The following is a 19,414-nucleotide window of genomic DNA, read 5'->3' as shown; positions in this document are numbered from 1 at the left end:
AGCTAGGGAGGAGGTGGCGGAGTCTTTGGCCTTGATCTTTAAGTCCTCTTTGTCGACAGTTTTAGTACCAGAGGACTGGAGGATTGCAAATGTTGTGCCCTTGTTCGAGAAGGGCAGTGGGGATGTCCCAGGTATTTGTAGACTGTGAGCCTTATGTCTGTTGTAGGAAAAATTTTGGAAAGGATTATGAGAGGTAGGATTTATAATCATCTAGCAAGCAACAGTTTGATTGGAGATAGTCAGCATGGATTCATCAAGGGCAGGTCGTGTCTCACAAACCTCATTGAGTTTTTTGAGAAGGTGACCAAGCATATGGATGAGGAAAGGGCAGTTGACGTGGTGTACATGGACTTCAGTAAAGCCTTTGATAAGGTTCTACTTGGTAGGCTATTGGAGAAAATACAGAGGCACGGGATTGAGGGAGATTTATCAGTTTATATTAGAAACTGGCTTTATGTAAGAAGGCGTGGTGGTTGATGGAAAATATTCAGCCTGGAGTCTGGTTACTAGTGGTGTGCCTCAAGGATCTGTTTTGGGACCAGTGCTGTGTGTCATTTTTATAAATGATTTGGACGCAGGCATAGGTGGATGGGTTAGTAAGTTTGCAGATGACACTAAAGTCGGTGGAGTGGTTGGCAGTGTGGAAGAATGTGGCAGGTTGTAGGGAGACTTGGATAAACTGCAGAATTGGGCTGAAAGGTGGCAAATGGAGTTTAATACGGATAAATGTGAGGTGATTCACTTTGGGAGGAATAATAGGAAGGCAGAATATCGGACAATGGAAAGATTCTTGGTAGTGTGGATGTGCAGAGGGATCTTAGTGTCCATGTACATAGATCCCTGAAAGTTGCCACCCAGGTTGATAGTGCTGTTAAGAAGGCTTATGGGGTAGAGGTGTTGAGTTCTGGAGCTGTGTTGTCATGCTGCAACTGTACAAGATGCTAGTGCGGCCTCATTTGGGATATTGCATGCAGTTCTGGTCGCCCCATTACAGGAAGGATGTGGAAGCATTGGAAAAGTTGCAGAGGAGATTTACCAGGATGTTGCCTGGACTGGAGCGCAGACCCTATGAAGAAAGGCTGAAGGACTTGGGTCTGTTCGCATTGGAGACATGGAGGCTAAGAGGGGATTTAATAGAGACATACAAGATGATTACAGGATTATATAGGGTGGACAGTGAGAGTCTTTTTCCGAGGATGATGATGTCAGGTTGTACGAGGGGGCGTAGCTACAAATTGAGGGGTGATGGATTTAGGACAGATGTCAGAGGCAGGTTCTTTACTCAGAGAGTGGTAAGGGCGTGGAACGCCCTGCCTGCCACTGTAGTTAATTCAGCCACATTAGGGGCATTTAAACAGTCCTTGGATAATTTTATGGATAATGATGGGATAGTGTAGGGAGAGGGGCTTAGATTAGTTCACAGGTTGGTGCAGCATTGAGAATCGAAGGGCCTGTTCTGCGCTGTGTTGTTCTATGTTCTATGTTCTATGTTCTATGTACTGGTGAAGTTCCGGAAGACTGGAAGGTGGCTGACGTTCCATTGTTTAAGAAAGGTAGCAAAGATGAGCTGGGTACTACAGGCCAGTGAACCTGATATCAGTTGTAGGCAAAGTTATTGGGGATGATACTGAGGGTCAGGATGAACCAACATTTAGATAATCAAGGTCTGCTTATGGATAGTCAGTATGGATTTATGCACAGCAAGTCATGTGTGACCAAGTTTCTTGAAGAGGTAACCAAGAGTATGCATGAGTGTAGGGCTGTGAATGTTGTCTACGTAGACTTTTAATGGCTTTGACAAGATCCTGCACGGCAGGCTCGTTATGATAGTTAGGTTGCGTGGGATCCAGGGAAAACTAGCTAATTGGATTCAATGGTAGGAAGCAGAGGGTGATGTTTGAAGCTTGTTTCTTGGACTGGAGGCAAGTGACTAGTGGTATGCCACAGGAGACTGTGCTGGGTCCTTTTTTATTTGTTATTTATGTCAATGATCTGGATGTGAATGTACAAGGCATGATTAGTAAGTTTGTGGATGATACAAAATTAGGAGGAATTGTTGTTCGCGAAGAAGGTTATCAAAAATTATAGAAGGATCTTGATCAGATGGGGAAGCGGGCTGAGGATTGGTAAATGCAATTCAATACAGATAAGTTTGACATGTCGCATTTTGGAAAGCCAAAGCTAGGTGGGACCTGTAAGGTAAATGATAAGGCCCTGAGGAGTTTTGTGGAACAGGAGGACCTGGGAGTATTAGTACATAGTTAATTGAAAGTGGCATCACTGGTGGACAGGGTGGTTAAGAAGACATTTAGCATGCTGGCCTTAATCAGTCGAGGCATTGAGTATAGGAGTTGGGATGTTATGTTACAGTTGTATAAGTCATTGGTAAGGCTGCACCTGGAGTATTGTGTACAGTTTTGTCATTCCTATAACACCGTGGCTACAGTTAAACTGGAAAGTGTGCAAAGAAGATTTATGAGGATGTTGCCAGGACTAGTAGGCCTGGGTTATCAGGAGAGGTTGGCTTATCAGGAGAGATTAATCTTAATGCACACCATAACCCTTCTGAACCGTATCACAAGTACCTTTTGGGTCATCTGATCTGGTATTTAAAGGGGCAGCCCAGTTCCCAAAGAACATAAGCTCCCTCTCGCCATGATTATTTTGGCTTCTGAGGCCAGTCTAGTGACAGATGCCCATCAGCCTGTGCAGTAACAGCGAATACAAGCATAAGATGGGTATGATGGCATCATTGTAGCTGGGGGCTTGTGACCAGCATGCAGCAAGATTACTGTGAACAGTTGGAAGTAAGATCACAACTGGATTCTGAATCAGCTGCAGCTTTCCGTCAATGTAATGACAATTTTGAAGGCTTTTATGCAGGATTTTGGGGTTTTGCCTGTCACCTGGAGAGGCACAGCAAGGCTGTTACAGCCTCTTCCATGAAGGCTCACTGGAATCAGTATGTACTTGCATGTAATCAGTAGTGGGCTTTGCCCAGGATCAAGGACCCCACTGCGGATGTGTTCTCCCCACCCCACCCCCCGCTGCCCCACCACCACACCCAGATATCAGCAGCCAATCAGAGACAGTGGCTGTTTGAGACAGCAGTGTGTCTTGGAAGCTCATTTCTGCTGCTGGAAATGATGGGCATTGGAGGTCCTGAAGTGATCCAGGCCATAGACAGTAATTGCAGGGGCTGAACATGGTGGGGCATGCCGAGCAGAGATGTGCAGGAATGCCAAAGGCTCTCAATGGGAGATCACCCCTAAACTGCACCACAATTCAGGCTCTGAGTGCCTTCGAATGCATGGTTTAATTTTGCTTTAAATGGTCCATTCCAGTCCAATATTACTCCAGCCAATTCAAATGAGCTGTTGTCATGAGGAATGCATGAACCTTATTCATTTTATGTTGGGGGAAACAATGGGATAATGGTTATGTTACTGGAACTATGGCCCAGAGCCCAGGAATTTTTTTTCTATTGCAAAGATATTCTTTATTCATAAATTATCTGTTAAGTGCAAAGATTAAAAACACACCAGTCCAAACTTTGGAGGAAATACGGTGGAATTTTGACATTCCTCATTACAGCTTAAATCCCATTGCGACAAAAAAACCATTTTCTAAACATGGAACTATTTATATTCCCATTCAGACTATGAGGATATCTTGAAACGTAATGAACTTTTGTTACACTTTGGCTGAAAGCTTTTAGACAGTAGTCTTTCCACACTGCACCTTGACGGCAGCCGCCGCAAGCTTTAGTGCACCCCTCAGCATGTAGTCCTGCACCTTAGAATGTGCCAATCTGAAACATTTGGCCAATGTCCACTATTTGCACAAGAAGAATAACAAGTTTTGCACAGACTTTCACAGTTGATTGTGCTCCAGGCACAGTTGATATTTGTCTCAATGTGCTTCCTGAGGGACAGCCTGTAGAATACAAAGTCCTGTGTCAAAAAAAACCACTTGGTTCGAGCTTTAACAAAACCCATTGCATCTCTCTGCAGACCTTCTTTGCAAAGGCACATTCCAAAAGGAGATGTTGACAGTCACTACACCACTGCAACCACTTTGAGGGCAGCGTAGGGTGGCAGAGAGAGTCTGGTATGCTTGAAAGATCTGATGGGTAGTGCACTTCTCGCCACCATCCAAGGTATGCCTTGGTGGTAAGTTATGGTGATGAGGCATTCTGCAAATGACTTTGACAGTCTACTGAGGGAACCATCAACAGGATTAACCCTCTCCTCTTCATGCATAGTCTTGAGGATGTTTTTATGTGCTGATCTCTGCCAGATGGGCTTGTGGCAAAAGGTGTTTTATTTTGTACTGAAAGGACCTTTTCTGATGAAGGGTCTAAGCCCGAAACGTCAGCTTTTGTGCTCCTAAGTTGCTGCTTGGCCTGCTGTGTTCATCCAGCACCACACATTTTTTTATCTCTGTGTTTTACTTTGTGATTTTTTTTCCACAAGGGATAGACAATATGGAAGAATGTAACTACCTGGAGAGTTCTGCTTCGTGGCCAGACCCATCATTCACAACAACTAAGTAGCAAAGACGTGGAGGTGCCAGTGTTGAGCTCAGGTGGGCAAAGTCAGAAGTTGCACGACACCAGGTTTATTTGAAATCACAAGTTTTTGGAACGCAGCTTCTTCACAACATTTTGGAGTGCTGCTCCTTCGTCAGGAAGGTGCAGCACTCCAAAAGATTGTGATTTCAAGTAAAACTGTAAAGTAAAACTATAGCCTGGTGTTGCATGATTTCTGACTTTGTCCATGACACTAAGGACAGGTAAAACCTCCCTACACACACTCCGGCACACGCAGCCCCATACACCCACAGCTTTGTACAGCATAACCATACAGACACTGTCTGTCCTTTGACTTCTAGTCAAGATGGAAGATGTCTTGGGTGACTGCTGTAGAGCCACACACCGTGACACAGAGAGTACCTCACACCTGATGACTAAGTCTTAGCCTCCAATGAAGAGGGAGCAGTGCTTCCACATGCCTGGTTTCTGTCTTATCTTGTTGATACCTCCTTCGAACCTCCTTCGAGCAGAAGATTTGAATGGAGCTGTTTTTGTAAGGTGTGTTCAGGAGGGTTTCCTAACGCAGTACGTTGACAGGCCGACGAGGGGAGAGGCCATTCTAGACTTGGTGCTCGGAAACGAGCCGGGGCAGGTATCAGATCTTGTGGTGGGAGAGCATTTTGGTGATAGTGACCATAACACTCTCTCATTCTACATAGCTATGGAGAAGGAGAGGATTAGGCAGAATGGGAGGATATTTAATTGGGGAAGAGGAAACTATGATGCGATTAGACACGAGTTAGGAAGCATGGACTGGGAGCAGTTGTTCCATGGTAAGGGAACTATAGACATGTGGAGACTGTTTAAGGAACAGTTGTTGGGAGTGATGAGTAAATATGTCCCTCTGAGACAGGCAAGAAGGGGTAAGATAAAGGAACCTTGGATGACGAGAGCGGTGGAGCTTCTAGTGAAAAGGAAGAAGGTAGCTTACATAAGGTGGAGGAAGCTAGGGTCAAGTTCAGCTAGAGAGGATTACATGCAGGCAAGGAAGGAGCTCAAAAATGGTCTGAGGAGAGCCAGGAGGGGGCACGAGAAAGGCTTGGCAGAAGGAATCCGGGAAAACACAAAGGCATTTTACACTTACGTGAGGAATAAGAGAATGGTCAAAGAAAGAGTAGGGCCGATCAGGGATAGCATAGGGAACTTGTGTGTGGAGCCTGAGGAGGTAGGGGAAGCCCTAAATGAGTTTTTTGCTTCTGTCTTTACGAAAGAATCGAACTGTGTAGTGAATGAAACCTTTGAAGAGCAGGTGTGCATGCTGGAATGGATAGAGATAGAGGAAGCTGATGTACTGAAAATTTTGTCAAACATTAAGATTGACAAGTCGCCAGGCCCGGATCAGATTTGTCCTCGGCTGCTTTGGGAAGCGAGAAATGCAATTGCTTCGCCACTTGCGAAGATCTTTGCATCCTCGCTCTCCACTGGAGTCGTACCTGAGGACTGGAGAGAGGCAAATGTAATTCCTCTCTTCAAGAAAGGAAATAGGGAAATCCCCGGCAATTATAGACCGGTAAGTCTCACGTCTGTCGTCTGCAAGGTGTTAGAAAGGATTCTGAGGGATAAGATTTATGACCATCTGGAAGAGCATGGCTTGATCAAATACAGTCAACACGGCTTTGTGAGGGGTAGGTCATGCCTTACAAACCTTATCGAGTTTTTTGAGGATGTGACTAGTAAGGTTGATGAGGGTCGAGCTGTGGATGTGGTGTATATGGACTTCAGTAAGGCATTTGATAAGGTTCCCCATGGAAGGCTCATTCAGAAGGTCAGGAGGAATGGGATACAGGGGAACTTAGCTGCTTGGATACAGAATTGGCTGGCCAACAGAAGACAGCGTGTGGTAGTAGAAGGAAAATATTCTGCCTGGAAGTCAGTGGTGAGTGGGGTTCCACAGGGCTCTGTCCTTGGGCCTCTACTGTTTGTAATTTTTATTAATGACTTGGACGAGGGAATTGAAGGATGGGTCAGCAAGTTTGCAGACGACACAAAGGTCGGAGGTGTCGTTGACAGTGTAGAGGGCTGTTGTAGGCTGCAGCGGGACATTGACAGGATGCAGAGATGGGCTGAGAGGTGGCAGATGGAGTTCAACCTGGATAAATGCGAGGTGATGCATTTTGGAAGGTCGAATTTGAAAGCTGAGTACAGGATTAAGGATAGGATTCTTGGCAGCGTGGAGGAACAGAGGGATCTTGGTGTGCAGATACATAGATCCCTTAAAATGGCCACCCAAGTGGACAGGGTTGTTAAGAAAGCATATGGTGTTTTGGCTTTCATTAACAGGGGGATTGAGTTTAAGAGTCGTGAGATCTTGTTGCAGCTCTATAAAACTTTGGTTAGACCGCACTTGGAATACTGCGTCCAGTTCTGGGCGCCCTATTTTCGGAAAGATGTGGATGCTTTGGAGAGGGTTCAGAGGAGGTTTACCAGGATGCTGCCTGGACTGGAGGGCTTATCTTATGAAGAGAGGTTGACTGAGCTCGGTCTCTTTTCATTGGAGAAAAGGAGGAGGAGAGGGGACCTAATTGAGGTATACAAGATAATGAGAGGCATAGATAGAGTCGATAGCCAGAGACTATTTCCCAGGGCAGAAATGGCTAGCACGAGGGGTCATAGTTTTAAGCTGGTTGGTGGAAAGTATAGAGGGGATGTCAGAGGCAGGTTCTTTACGCAGAGAGTTGTGAGAGCATGGAATGCGTTGCCAGCAGCAGTTGTGGAAGCAAGGTCATTGGGGTCATTTAAGAGACTGCTGGACATGCATATGGTCACAGAAATTTGAGGGTGCATCCATGAGGATCAATGGTCGGCACAACATTGTGGGCTGAAGGGCCTGTTCTGTGCTGTACTGTTCTATGTTCTATTCTATGTTCTATGTTCTATGATACACTCTTCCCAGGTTTTGACACATGCCCGGGCCACTCCAAATCATATCCCAACACCCTCAGGTAATCTAGCCTGGTGGTGAAGGAGTTTGGTCATCCCAGTTCCCAAAGAGCATAATCTTGCTCTTCCCTCAATTTAACATGGATCCCAAGGCCAGATCAGACTGGTCACAGGTGCTCATAACAGTGCATCCAAGCAGAAAATGGCAATGTCATCCAAGTGTAGAGAGGCTTTGATGTGCAGGTCCCCGCTAGCTGGGATAATCACCCCTCTCAGGATGGTATCCTTCCAGATGGTTGACTCAGCAAAAGGCTCCATGCAAATTACAAACAAGCAGGAGAGAGGGTGTAGCCCTGCCTGACTCCAGAGCTGATTAGGAAGCTTTCTGCTTCTACCCACTGATTGAGACTACCCTACTGATGTTTGTGTAAAGCTGTTGGATCGACTTGCAGAGTCCCTCCCCAAGGCCCAATTTGGAGAATGTGTCCTGTGGAGGTCTAGGCTTAATACTCTGGCGACATGGGTTTGATTCTCACCGTGGCAACTGATCGAATTTAAATTCAGTTCAGTAACCTGAAATTGAAAGCTCGTCTTGTGATGGTGACCATGAAATGATAAAATCATATCTGGTTCACTGAAGTCCTTCAGGGACTTTAACCTGGTCAAGCCTACACATGACTCCAGACCCACAGTAATGTGGTTGACTCTTAACTGTCCTCTGAAATGGCCATTCAGTTTGTAGGCAGTTTGGGAAGGGCAACAAATACTTCCATGGGGTGAGTAAATTGCTGGTTTTGTCTTAAAAAATTGAAATGAATGAAATTTTAATATAAACTTGATTTACCATAGTTTCTCACATTACTATTGTTATTAAACGCAACCATATCACTAGCTTGTTTTTCTTGTTCTCGATTTTACTTCGCCATTTATTTTCCCAACCTTGCTATAAAAATGAAACACTTGGTGCAAAATAGTGACACATTGTTAATGATCTTTGCAGGCAGAAGATTTCATTGGTTTCAGAACAGAATGGAAAAGGACTCAAAGGTCAGCGGAAACACGGATCAAAGCCATCCTTCCAACAAGGTGAGAGGCTAACTGATGAACAAGAGCATCACAGGGAGCGGCGAGAAAATCGGCGCTTAGAGAAAGGTCGTTCACAGGACTATCAGGATATGGGTGAGAAAATAGAAGGGGAAATGATAGCAGATGAGGAAAAACAAAAGATTGAAGAAGAGTATCAGAATTTGTATAAGAGTGACCCCAACCTGGCACGGTGTCCTGTTAAACCTCAACTGGAGGAGCAACAGATGCGTATGCATGCTAAAGTGTCAAGAGCACGGCATGAAAGAAGGCACAGTGATGTATCTGTGCCCCAGACTGATGTAGAGGAAAGTCAAGTAGTAGAGGACCACTTGCCAAGAAGGACTCAGCAAGTGGGGATTCAAGAGCAGAAATACCCTGTGGATAAGACTGTAGATGTACAAACAGCTGTCTCAAGACAGCCACATTTGAGTAGTCAGAGCACCCCCACATCAAGGCGGAGCCCAGTTCCTGCAGAACTCTTGGAAGTGAAGGATTACAATTCCCACAAGAAGAACCTAGATCCCAGCTCTGCTGTGATTCGAACAAAGCGGGAGAGGAATGAAACCATGCTGCGGAATGATTCGCTCAGTTCTGACCAGTCAGAATCCATCCGACCACCCCCACCAAAACCGCATCGAATGAAAAAGATTGGAAAGAAAAGACAAATGTCAGTCAGTAGCTCTGAGGAAGAAGGAGCATCTACCCCAGAATACACCAGCTGTGAAGATGTGGAAATTGAAAGTGAAAGTGTCAGCGAGAAAGGTAAGAGTTGACAGTTTCTACCGGCCTTAATATTACCTCTGTGAATATATATGCAGCCATCAAACCAAACCTGGATACCAGGAAAAATCACATTCCGTCAATGATAATGGATATCATGGGACAAAAAGAGGGATTGAAAAATCAGGCTACGTATTGGGAGAATTAAACCCAGTTAATCACTAGGATAACTAAACTAAGTTACACGAAGACAGGTAAATACTGGGACAGATAAATGGAGAGCAATACTGGGACAGGTAACCTGGGACAAACAGTGACATAGATAAACCATCATAAATACTTGCAGTGGCATAATGGTAATGTGACTAGTGATCCAGAGCTAGAGGCTGAGGATTGGATTTGGAATGCCGCCATGTCAAATGGTGAAATTTTACTTTCATTGTTTTTAAATTGAATTCAATAAGAAAAAGCTCATGGTAGATATGTAACCACCATTAATTGTTGTAAAAACTCATCTGGTTCACTAATGTTCTTTAGGAAAAGAAATCTGCCATCCTTTCCCAGTCTAGCCTACATGTGACTCCAGAACCACAGCGATGCACTTAACTGTCAACAATTAGAAATGGGCAAATACCCACATTCTAGGAACAAATTAAAACATAGTACTAGAACAGAGAAAACAGGATAAACATGGTGATGGATGGACTGGTATAAGCCCTGGAACAGTCACGCTGGAATTAACACTGGGGCAAAAACATCAGGATAATGGGGAAGGTGATGGCCTAGTGATATTATTGCGGGACTAATAATCCAGATATGTTCTGAAGAATGTTTTGGGGACTCTGGTTTGAATTCTGCCATGGCAGATGGTGGAATTTAAATCCAGTTTTTTGAAAAATCTGGAATTAAGCATTTCCTGATGACCATGAAATTATTGTCAATTGTCGGAAAAACCCATCTGGTTCACTAATATCCTTCGGGGAGGGAAATCTGCTATTCTCATTGTGCCTGGCTAATGTGCGACTACAGATCCATAACAATAAGGTTGACTCTCAGTTGCCCTCTGAAATGGACTGGCAAGCCATTCATTTGTACCCATCACTACAAGTCTCCAAGAAGTGAATTTGGACGGACCACCTGGCAACGAACTAGACATTGGAAAGACAATGGCAGAAACTGCCTTGTCGATCCTGCACAGCCCTCCTTACTAGCATCCGGGGGCTAATGCCAAAATTAAGAGAATTGTCTCACAGCTTGTTCAGGCAACAACCTGACGTAGTCATTCTCATTGAATCATACCTGATGGACAGTGTCCCAGGCACCACCATCACAGTACCTAGATATGTCCTGTCCCACTGGCAGGACAGACCCAGCAGAGGTGGCGACACAATGGTATACAGTCGGGAGGAAGTTGCCCTGGGAGTCCTCAACATTGACTCCTGACACCATGAAATCTCATGGCTCCAGGTTAAACATGAATAAGGAAACTTACTGCTGATTACTGCGTACTGTTCGCTCTCAGTTGATGAACTGGTATTCCTCGTTGAGCAACATTCAGCGGAAGCTCTGAGGATGACAAGGGCACAAAATGTACTCTTGATGGGGCATCTCAATGTCCGCCACCAAGAGTGCCTCGGCAGCAATGCTGCTGATTGAGCTGGTTGGTCCTAAAAGATGTAGCTGATAGACTGGGACTATGGCAGGTGGTGAGGGAACCAACAAGAGGGAAAAGAATACTTAACCTCATTCTTACCAATCTACCAGCTGCAAATGCAGATACTGTCTGTGACAGTATCGGTAAGAGTGACCACTGCACAGTCCTTGTGAAGGAGAAGTCTCACCTTCGCTTTCAGGTTAATCTCCATCGAGTTGTGTGGCTCTATCACTGTGCTAAATGGGACAGACTTCAAACATATCTAGCCACTTAAGATTGGACATCCATGAGGCACTGTAGGCCATCATAGCAGCCGAATTGTACTCCACAATCTGTAACCTTACAGCCTAGCATATCCCCACTTAACCATTACCATCAAGTCAGGGTATCAACCCTGGTTCAATGGATAATGCAGGACGGCATGCCAGGAGCTGCGTCAGTCATACCCGATAATGAAATGCCAAACTGGTGAAGCCGCCAGCAGGACTACTTGCACGCTAAACAGCGAAAGCAACAGTGATAGACAGCTATGTGACCCCACAACCAACTGATTAGATCTAAGCACTGCAGTCCTGCCACAGCAAGTCGTGAACAGTGGAGGCTCCAAAAATGTCCCTGTTCTCCACAGTGGAAGAGCCCAGCACATCAGTGCAAAAGAAAAGGCTGAAGCTTTTGCAGCAATATCCGGCCAGAAGTGCGAAGTGGATGATCCATCTTGGCCTGCTCCATTGGCTCCCAGAGCTACAGATGCCAGTCTTCAGCATTTTGATCAAAAAATGGTTGGAGACACTGGATACTGCAGAGGCTACAGGTCCTGACAACATTCCAACAATAGTACTGAAGACTTGTGCTCTTGAACTTGCTGCTCCCCTATCCATGTGTTCCAGTACAGTTACAACACTGGCACCTACCTAACAATATGGAAAAATGCCCAAATGTGTAGTGTATGTAAAAAAGCAGGACAAATCCAACCTGGCCAATTATTGTGCAATCAGTCTACTCTTGATCATCAGTAAATTGATGGAAGGTATCATCAGCAGGGCTACCAAGCTGCACCTGCTCAATTATAACCTGTTCAATGACACCTAGTTTGGGTTCTGCCAGGACCACTCAACTCTGGACCTCAACGCAGCCTTGGTTTAAACACTGACAAAAGAGCTGAATTCCAGAGGTCAGGTGAGAGTGACAGCCCTTGACTTCGAGGCTGCATTTGGCCAAGTGTATCAAGGGGCTCTACCAAAACTGGAATTGATGAATATCAGTCAAAAACTCTCCAATGATTAGAGTGATACCTGACACATTGGAAGATGGTTGTAGTTTATTGGAGGTCAATCATCTAAACTCCTAGACATCTCTGCAGGAGTTCCTCAGGCCAGTGTCCTAGGCCCAACTGTCTTCAGCTGTTTCATTGACTTCTTAGAACCCCTACTGTGTGAAAACTGGCCATTCAGTCAGTTGGTCCATACCAGCCCTCTAAAGAGCATCCCACCTAGATCCACCCTCTACCTAAACCACCTCACCTGCATATCCCTGGACTTAATAGGAAATTTAGCATGGCCAATCTACCTTGCTAGCACATCTCTGCATTGTGGGAACGTTCTGGCGCAGCCAGAGAAAACCCACACAGACACGGGGAGAATGTGTAAACTCCACATCGACAGTTGCTCAAGGCTGGAATTGAACTCAGGTCCTTGGTTCGTGAGACCGCAGAGCTGCCCACTAAGCCACCGTACCATCTCCAAAGATATTCATTCCATCATAAGGCCAAATGTGCGGATGATCACCAATGATTGCATAATGTTCAGCATCATTTGTGACTCCTCAGATACTGAAGCAGTCCATGTGCAAATACATCAAGGCCTGGACAATATCCAGGCTTGGGCTGACAAATGGCAAGTAACATTTGCATCAAACAAATGCCAGACTATGCCCATCAGCAGCAAGAAAGTCTACCCTCTACTCCTTGACACTCAGTGATGCTGCTTCCTGAATCCCCCACTATCAGCAATTTTTTTTTAATTCATTAATGGGATGAGAGTGTCACTGGCTGGGAAGCATTTTTTGCCCATTCCAGAGGGCAGTTCAAAGTCAACCACATTGCTGTGGGTTTGGAGTCATATACAGGCCAGGTAACATAAGGATGACAGTTTCCTTCCATAAGGACATTAGTGAACCAGGTGGGTTTTTCCTGACAATCAACAATGGATTCATGGTGATCATTAGAATCTTATATCCAAATACTTTATTGAATTCAAATTCTACCGTCTGCTGTTGCACAATTTGAACCTGAGTCCCCAGAAAATTATCTGGGCCTCTGGATTAACAGTCCAGCAATATTATCACTAGGCCTAGGTCTCCCCATCCTGGGAGTTATCATCGATGAGAAACTTAACTAGGCTCACCACATAAACATAGTGGCTACAAGAGCAGGTCAGAGGCTAGGAATACTGTAGTGAGTAACCAAACTCGTTACTCCCCAAAACCTGTCCACCATCTACAAGGCACAAGTCAGGGGTGTGATGGAATACTGCCGATTTTCCTCAATGAGTGCGACCCCAACAACATTCTAGGAGCTTGAGAGCATCCAGGACAAAGTAGCCCGCTTGATTGGTACTACATCCATAAGCATTCACTCCTTCCACCACTAACGCTCAGTAGCAACAGTGTGTACTATCTACAAGATACACTGCAGAAATTCACCATAGATTCTCAGATAGCACCTCCCAAATCCATGACTACTTCCAACGAGAAGGCAAGGGCAGCAGATATATGGGAACAACACGGCCTTCAAGTTCGCCTCCAAGCCACTTACTATCCCAACTTGGAATTATATTGCCATTCCTTCACTGTCACTGGATCAAAATCCTTGAATTCCCTCCCCAGTGACATTGTGGGTCAACCCACAGCAGGTAGTTCGCAGTGCTTCAAGAAGGCAGCTCACCACCATCTTCTCAAGAGCAACCTGGAATGGTCAATGTTAGCCAGCGAACCCACATTCTACAAATGAATAAATTTTAAAATGGTACTGGGATATTCACAGGGATAGATGTTCTGGGATGAACACTGGGGCAGAAACATTGGGGATGGACACGCAGATGAATATACCAAAATAACCACAGAATCAAATACACTGAGACAGATACACCAAGATAAACACTAGAGTGGGTACAACTGGATAAAAGTGGGAAGGAATTTACCAGTCAAACACAGGAATGAATAGGGAACCGATATATCGGAATAAACACTGGGGCAGATGCATTGGGATGGATAGACTGGGATAAACACTGGGATATGCATTAAGAGAATCAAATAGATTAAGTATTGTATCTGAAGTAACTGGTTTTGCCGAGCTAAATGCAGATTATTCTGAGTATAAGATCATCCTGTGTGTTTGCTGAATGTGTACGGAATTTAGTGCTTGGCTTCCTCCATAATTCAAGTTTTTAACGTGATGAGTTGTTTAGATATCAATTGATCAATATAGTGCAAGAATGTGGTATGCTTGCCCTCTGTTGTATGTGATATACATAAATGATCTGGAGGAAGGTATACGTGGTCTGATTAGCAAGTTTCCAGATAACACTAAGATTGGTGGAGTAGCAGATAGTGAAGGGGACTGTGGGAGAATGCGACAGAATATAGATAAATTGGAGAGTTGGACTGAGAAATGGCAGATGGAGTTCAATCCAGGCAAATGTGAGGTGATGCATTTTGGAAGATCCAATTCAAGAGCAAACTATATGATAAATGGAAAAGCCCTTGGGAAAATTGATGCACAGAGAGATCTGGGTGTTCAGGTCCATTATACCCTGAAGGTGGCAATGCAGGTAGATAGAGTGGTCAAGAAAGCATACGATATGCTTTCATTCATTGGACAGGGGTATTGCGTACAAGAGTTGACAGTTCATGTTGCAGTTGTATAGGACTTTGGTTCGATCACATTTGGAATACTGAGTACAGTTCTGGTCACCACATTACCAAAAGGATGTGGATGCTTTGGAGAGGGTGCAGAGGAGGTTCAGCAGAATGTTGCCTGGTATGGAGGGCGCTAGCTATGAAGAGAGGTTGAGGAGATTAGGATTATTTACATTAGAAAGACAGAGGTTGAGAGCGGACCTAATTGAGGTCTACAGAGTCACAAGAGGTATAGACAGGGTGGATAGCAAGAAACTTTTTCCCAGAGTGGGGGACTCATTATCAGGGGTCATGATTTCAAGGTGAGAGGTGAAAAGTTTATGGGAGATATGCATGGAAAGTTCTTTACGCAGAGGGTGATAGGTGCCTGGAACTTGGTGCCAGTGGAGGTGGTAGAGGCAGCCACGATAGCGTCATTTTAGATGTTATCTAGACAGACACATGAATGGGCAGGGAGCAGAGGGATACAGATGCTTGGAAAGTTGGTGACAGTTAAGATAGGGGATCTGGATCGACACAGGCTTGGAGGGCCGAAGACCCTGTTCCAATGCTGTAATTTTCTTTATTCTTTGTTCTTTGTTCATTAGTGGGGGCTATTGAGTATAAAAGTTGGCAAGTCATGTGCAACTGTATAAGACTTTAGTCATCACATTTCTCTTTCTGGTTCTGCACAGTTCTGATCATCACATGACAGGAAAGATGTGAAGACTTTGCAGAGGGTGTACAAGAGGTTTACCCGAATGTTGTCTGGATTGGAGTATATTAGGTACTGGGAGAAGTTGGACAAATTTCCATTATTTTCTGGAGAGCTTTGGAGGCTAAGAAGCTACCTGATGGAAATATATAAAATTATGAGGGGTATAGGTTTAAGGTGGTGTTGGGGGGTTGGGGGGTGGATGGTGATGGGGGACTGGGGACGCAGTTCAAAGACATTGTGTGAGGGAAGTAGGTGCCTGGAACACACTGCCAGGTGAGGTTGTAGAAGCAGATACGATAGTAAAGTATAAAAGGCATTTAGTAAGAAACAGGCAGCATGAACAGGCAGCAAATAAAGGAATATGGACCATGTGGAGGCAGACAAGATTAGTTTAAAATGGTAACATGAGCTACACAGATATAGTAAGCCAAAGGGCCTCTTAACATGCAAAATAAAATTATGAATCTGAAAGTTAAATTAAGAGGATAAATCAATTGAAATTGTATTTGAAAAAGAAAGACCTTCAATAAGGTGAACACTTCATCCTTCGTAAATGTAGACTGAACCTATATGTTGTGATTAATTAGGTATTGGATAGTTTTCCCATTCACTGTTTTATGTAAGGTTGTAAATAGTTAAATTTAACAGTTATGGCTATGAATTTGGAAACAGACCAGTGTTTTCTTTTGATTACATTTGACATTGAGCAGCAGCCAGATTACTAAAACGTGTTAAATAAATATGATTTGCTTCCCTGCTAAAAGTAATATTTGGTCATAGTTAAGAGGGTGGACAAAAGACTGACTCCAAGTCACTGGTAGAATTCTGTGCCTGAGTTTTGGAGCAGAATGGCCGAATGAAGCACAGCGAATTGCATTAAATATTACCTCCTTTCTGTAAATACACACATCTTTGAAAGTGTCAGAGCAAGTTCAGAATACTGCCAAACAGAAATGCATGAATTTGACTTTATTGTAGACGTAGTGTAGAACACCAAGGCAGTCATGCTGCTGACTATTACATATTGTTGGCTTGGCCCCAGCTGGAGTGTTGTGTTCAATTCTGCAAAACACTTTAAGAAGAGTGGCAAGACTTTAGAGGGATTGCAAGAGAAGATTTTCCAGGATGAGGGATTTCAGCTTTGGGGAGATTTGAGTGGAGATTGTCATGGCTTAACAGTGATGAGCTCACAAATAAAAATGCACACTATTGAACAAGTTATAGGTCAGTACTTGGAATTGCAATGTTGTGGCCATTACAGAGACTTGGATGATACAGGGGCAGGAATGGTTATTGGATGTACTGGGGTATAGATGTTTAAAAAAAAATACAGGGAGGGAGGTAAAACAGGGTGGGGGAGTGGCATTGATAATCAGGGATGGCATCACAGCCGCAGAAAGGGAGGTTGTGGAGTAAGTTTTCTGCACAGAGTCAGTATAGGTGGAAGTCAAACTGGAAAGGAGCAGCCACTTTTTTCGAACTTTTCTGTAGAGCCCCTAATAGCAAAAGATACACGGAGAAACAGATTAGGAGGCAGATTTTGGAAAGGTGCAGTGTAATACGGTTGCTGTCATGGGTGACTTCAGCTTCCCTATTATTGACTGTAACCTCCTGAGTGCCAGTAGTTTGGATGGAGCAGATTTTGTCAGGTGAGTCCAGGAAAGATTTCTGATGCAATATGTAGATAGGCCAACTCGAGGGGAGGCCATGTTGGATTTGGTGCTTGGCAATGAACCAGGCCAGGTGTCAGAACTCTCGGTGGGAGAGCATTTCGGCGATAATGATCACAACTCCCTGACCTTTACTACAGTGATGGAGAGGGATAGGAGCAGACAGCATGGGAATGTATTTAATTGGGGGAGGGGAAATTACAATGCTATTATGCAGGAGCCACGGAGCAGCAACTGGGATCAGATGTTCTCAGGGAAATGCATGACAGAAACATGGAGACTGTTTAGGGAGTAGTTGCTACAGGTACTGGATAGGTTTGTACCACCGAGGCAAGGAGAGGATGGTAAGGTGAAGGAACCTTGGATGACAAGACATGTTGAACACCTAGTCAAGCGGAAGAAGGAAGCTTACTTAAGGTTGAGGAAGCAAGGATTGGACAGGGCTCGAGAGGTCTACAGGGTAGCCAGGAAGGAACTGAAGAATGGACTTAGGAGAGCTAGAAGGGGGTATGAGAAAACCTTGGTGGGTAGGATCAAGGAAAACCCCAAGGCTTTCTAGACTTCTGTGAGGAACAAGAGGATGGCCAGAGTGAGGGTAGAGCCAATCAGGGACAGTGGAGGTAAGGAAAGTCCTTAATGAATACTTTGCTTCAGTATTCACCAGTGAGAAGGGCCTTTAAGTTTTGTGAGGACAGCATGAAACAAGCAGATATGCTCGAACAGGTTGATGTTAGGAAGGAGAGGTGCTGGAAGTTTTGAAAAACATGAAGCTGGATAAGACCCCTGGGCCAGGCAGGCTATACCCAAGGTTAGTACGGAAAGTGAGGGAAGAGATTGCTGCCCCTTTGGCAATGATCTTTGCATCCTCACTGTCCACTGGAGTAGTACCAGAAAGATTGGAGGGTGGAAAATATCATTCCCTTGTTCAAGAGAAGGAATAGGGATAATCCTAGAAATTATAGACCAGTCAGTCTTCCTTCTATGGTGGGAAAATTATTGGGGAGGATTCTGAGAGATAGTATTTATGACTATTTGGAAAAGCACAGTTTGGTTAGAAATAGTCAGCGTGACTTTGTGACAGGGAGGCCTTGCCCCACAAGCCTTATTGAGTTATTTGAGGATGTGACAAAACACATTGATGAAGGCAGAGCAGTGGATGTGGGGTATATGGATTTTAGCAAGGCTTTTGATAAGGTTCCACATTGTAGGCTCATTCAGAAAGTAAGGAGGCATGGGATTCAGGGACCTTTGGCTGTCTGGATAGAAAATTGGCTGTCTAGCAGAAGACAGAGGGTGGTAGTAGATGGAAAGTATTCAACGGGGAGATCAGCCACCAGTGGTGTTCTACAGGGATCTATGCTGGGACCTCTGCTCTTTGTGATCTTTATAAATGACATGGATGAGGAAGTGGAAGGGTGGGCTAGTAAGTTTGCCGATGACACGCAGTTTGGTGGAGTTGTGGACAGCATGGAGGGCTGTTGTAGGTTGCAACGGGACATTGACAGGATGCAGAGCTGGGCAAAGAAGTGGCAGGTGGAATTCAACCCAGAAAAGTGTGAAGTGATTCATTTTGGGAGGTCAAATTTGAATACAGAATACAGGCTGCAGAATGCAGAATGGGAGGATTCTCGGCAGTGTGGAGGAACAGAGGGATCTTGGGGTCCACGTCCATAGATCTCTCAATGTTACTACCCAAGTTGATAGGGCTGTAAACAAGGTATATGGTGTGTTGGCTTATATTGGCAGGGGAATTGAGTTTAAGAGCCGTGAGGTTGTGCTGCAGCTCTGTAAAACTCTGGTAAGACCACACTTGGAATGTTTTGTTCAGTTCTGCTCACGTCAGTATAGGAAGGATGCAGAAGCTTTAGAGAGGGCGCAGAGGAGATTTACCAGGATGCTGCCTGGACTGGAGGGCAGGTCTTATGAGGAAAGTTTGAGGGAGCTCGGGCTCTTTTCATTGGAGTGAAGACAGATGAGAGGTGACTTGATAGAGGTTTACAAGATGATGAGGCATAGAGTGGATAGTCAGAGACTTTTTCCCAGGGCAGTAATGACTATTACGTGGGAGCATAATTTTAAGGTGATTGGCGGAAGGTATCAGGGAGATAACAGAGGTAGGTTCTTCACACGGAGTGGTGGGCACGTGTAATGCGCTACCGACAGTGGTAGTGGAATCAGATACGTTAGAGACTTTTAAG

At 44.7% G+C, this 19,414-nt stretch overlaps 1 protein-coding gene across 4 annotated transcripts in view; it reads left to right on the top strand.

Moving 5' to 3' along the window:
- The window catches only part of LOC125452394 (regulating synaptic membrane exocytosis protein 1-like), a 596,477-nt gene that overhangs the window by 217,157 nt on the left and 359,906 nt on the right, over positions 1–19,414 (top strand). For all 4 annotated transcript variants that reach the window (XM_059645492.1, XM_059645491.1, XM_059645490.1 and 1 more), the window contains one exon: positions 8,475–9,322. In XM_059645492.1, the coding sequence (XP_059501475.1) occupies positions 8,475–9,322 (848 nt within the window). The remainder of the gene's footprint in view (positions 1–8,474; positions 9,323–19,414) is intronic.

The sequence above is a fragment of the Stegostoma tigrinum genome, chromosome 4 (genome assembly GCF_030684315.1).
Source record: "Stegostoma tigrinum isolate sSteTig4 chromosome 4, sSteTig4.hap1, whole genome shotgun sequence".
Classification (NCBI taxonomy): domain Eukaryota; kingdom Metazoa; phylum Chordata; class Chondrichthyes; order Orectolobiformes; family Stegostomatidae; genus Stegostoma; species Stegostoma tigrinum.
This window is presented reverse-complemented; position numbering and strand designations above follow the sequence as displayed.